At 62.1% G+C, this 2,960-nt stretch overlaps 1 protein-coding gene across 1 annotated transcript; it reads right to left on the bottom strand.

Moving 5' to 3' along the window:
• Positions 1-453: 453 nt before the first annotated feature.
• Positions 454-2,333, bottom strand: LOC121062107. The gene is made up of 2 exons (XM_040541748.1): positions 1,804-2,333; positions 454-1,664 (listed from the first exon to the last, which is right to left on the bottom strand). Exon 2 carries the CDS (start codon positions 1,575-1,577, stop codon positions 546-548), a length of 1,032 nt encoding a protein of 343 aa, XP_040397682.1. The 5' UTR covers positions 1,578-1,664; positions 1,804-2,333; the 3' UTR covers positions 454-545.
• Between the last annotated feature and the right edge of the window lie 627 nt (positions 2,334-2,960).

The following is a 2,960-nucleotide window of genomic DNA, read 5'->3' as shown; positions in this document are numbered from 1 at the left end:
TAACCATTCTTGGAGTGGAATCAAAATGCCCACGTGTTGCTTTGACCAACTTAGCCAAAGCAGCACCAGACTGCGGATAGGCGAGGCTTGTGCCTGCCCTCTGCTCCTCCTCAGGGCAGCCTTCAGGTGCCTGTGCTATCTAACCGTATTGCCGAGCGACATTAAGCCACACAGACTGCTTCTGGATGCTTTCAAAGGCTACCTGTCTAATAGGTCAAATGCTGATTTATATCAAATGAATAGCTGGAAAGGTACTGCAGTGTGAGTTACTAGAACAGCACTCGCAGCTGGAAAAGAGTTTTAGAACATTCTTTGAGCTGAGGTTCTGCTATGATAAAGCAATGGCATTTCAAAGCGCATTAATCACCCATGACCAAAGGGACAGTGGGGGCCAGCAGGGCACGGGGACGGCACCAGGAAAAGGGAGGGAAGGCAGCAGCATGCAAGGGGCTGTGCCAGCTCTGGTTTGAATCACACCGAGACTTTTTCTGTGGTATATCCAATCTATTTTATTGTTCTTTATTTCACCACCCGCAGGAGCCCTGCTAGAGGCGCCGGGGGGGCGGCCTCTTGCAGGGCTGGGGAGAGTCTTGGGCACTGCCCGCGCGGGTGCGCTTCCTGGGGCGCCGGGACCCCCGAGTCGAGCGGTGAGGAGTGGAGGGGCTGCGCCTGCAGGCCCGGGCAGAGGGACCTGCTGCTGCCTCCTGCCCCAGCTCTTCACGGGGCTCTTCCTGCTCCCTGGGGCTGTCTGCAGCTGGGACTTCGCCAGGACCCCCAGGCTGGAGCATGCCGGATGTGCTGGGGATCTCCTCCGTGTCAGGGTCTGCAGAGCTGCTGGAGGGCGCGGGGCTGGTACTGAAGGCTCCCTGCGCTGGAGCAGCGTGCCCAGAAGCAGCTGCAGGTCTGGCCTCCTGCGCCCTGGCAGCGCGGCTGCTCTCGAGGCCCAGCAGCCTCCGTGCCTCCTGGCCGCAGAGACCCACGATGGTGCCGACGAGCCCGTCGATGAGCGGCACGGTGAGGGGCCCCAAGCCGGGCTGTGTGTGATGAATCATGGCGTCCCTGTCCAGCCCCATCACACACAGGGAGTGCAGGAGGAAGCTCTCTGCAGCTCTCGCCTGCCACCAGCGTGTCCCATAGATGGCTGAGAGCTCCCGGCGAAGCCAGGGCAGCACAGGGTTGAGGATGTCCCTGCGCTCCCTGAACAGCATGGCCCAGTCCTCGGGCAGGAGGCCGCCCACAGCAGCCCGGGTATCGGGCTCCGCAGCCCTCTCCTCGGCTGGCACAGAGGACGGAGCCAGCGCTGCAGGGCTGTGGGGGGCGGTGGCGCTGCCTGCCTGGAAGCCAATAGGTACGGGCACTGCGGGAGGGGAGACGATGCATTCTAGGTAGTCTTCCTCTCCCCGCACGGAAACCTTGATGGTCCTCATGCCCGTCCTGCAGAGTGGGCAGCTCGCCTTCAGTTTTGCCCAGCGCTGGATGCAGCCCAGGCAGAACTGGTGGTTACATGGTGTCGCGTACGCCACGTCCTTTCGCCCCTCCCGGCAGACGGGACACGTCCACGCCTCCTCTGTGGCCATGATCTTCACGCTAAGGTGCGCTGGGGAGAGCTGATGGTGATGAGCTGCTCCCCTGCACCGGCACTGCAGAAGCAGGTATCGCACACCCTGCGAGGAAGAGAGAAGGTCACTGGCTGTGCCCCGGCCCCTCAGCAGGAAACCCCCCAGCCCCAGCCCCAGCCCCACGGCTGGGTCGTCCCATGCCCCCCGCGGGCTGCCCCGGGGCACGTGTCCCCACACAGCTCACCTGCGCTGCTGCAAGTGCTCCTCACAGGGCCCCGGCTGCCTGAGCCAGGCAGGGCCGGGGAAACACAGGCACTGGCTGCGGGGACGGGCACTGAGAACAGCTGCCGACGGCCCCACAGCACAGCTCCACCAAATCCTTGCTCGGCGCTCCAAGCCTCGCACAAACGCTCAGCAGGAATCCAGGCACGAGCCAGGCTGGGGCAGGCTCTGCCGGCACCCCAATATGAGCAGCGAGGGCCGTGAGGTCACAGTCCGTCGCTGGGTGACCTCAGAGCCCATCGCTGGGTGACCTCAGAGCCCATCGCTGTGGGTGACCCCCAAAAACCAAAGCACGTGTCTGAGAGCATTTCCCAGACGTTTTGTGAACTCCAGCAGGCTTGCTGCCCTCACCACTTCACTGGGAGGCCTGTTTCAGTGGCCAAGCCCCGTGTCAGTGAAAACTCTTTTCCTCACCTCCAGCCAGACCCTCCCCTGTCACAGCTCCATGCCATTCCCTCGAGTTTTGTCACCGTCCCCAGAGAGCAGAGCTTAGCGCCGGGCCCTCCGCTCCCCTCGTGAGGAAGCTGCAGGCCGCCATGAGGCCTCTCCTCAGTCTCCTGCAGGCTGAACAAACGCAGGGACCTCAGCCGCTCCTCATCTGTCCTGCCCTCCAGACCCTTCACCACTTTGAAGCCCTCCTTTGGATGCTCTCTCTCTAATAGTTTTATGTCCTTCTGATAGTGCGGTGCCCAAAAGTGCACACAGGACTCGAGGTGATGCTGAAAGGGCGCAGAGCAGAGCGCAGCAATCCCTGCCCCCGACCGGCTAGCGATGCTGTGCTGGAGGCACCCCAGGATGCGGTTGCCCCTCCTGGCTGCCAGGGCCCACGGCTGACTCACGTTCAACTTGCCATCGACCAAAACCCCCAGAGCCCTCTCTGCAGGGCTGCGCTCCAGCCTCTCATCCCCCCAGACTGTCCGTACAGCCAGGGTTGCCCGTTGCCAGGTGTGGAATCCCTCACTCGCTCTCGCTAAACCTCATATTGTTGGGGATTGCCCAGCTCTCTGATTTGTCCAGATCTCTCTGCAAGGCCTTCCTCCCCTCGATGGAGTCAGACGCTCCTCCCAATTGAGCATCGCGCGTAAATGGACTCGATATGCCCTCAAGTCCTACATGCAA

The sequence above is a fragment of the Cygnus olor genome, chromosome Z (assembly GCF_009769625.2).
Source record: "Cygnus olor isolate bCygOlo1 chromosome Z, bCygOlo1.pri.v2, whole genome shotgun sequence".
NCBI classification, from domain to species: Eukaryota; Metazoa; Chordata; class Aves; order Anseriformes; family Anatidae; genus Cygnus; species Cygnus olor.
The sequence above is the reverse complement of the archived record's forward strand: the minus strand, read 5'-3'. Positions and strand labels throughout refer to the sequence as shown.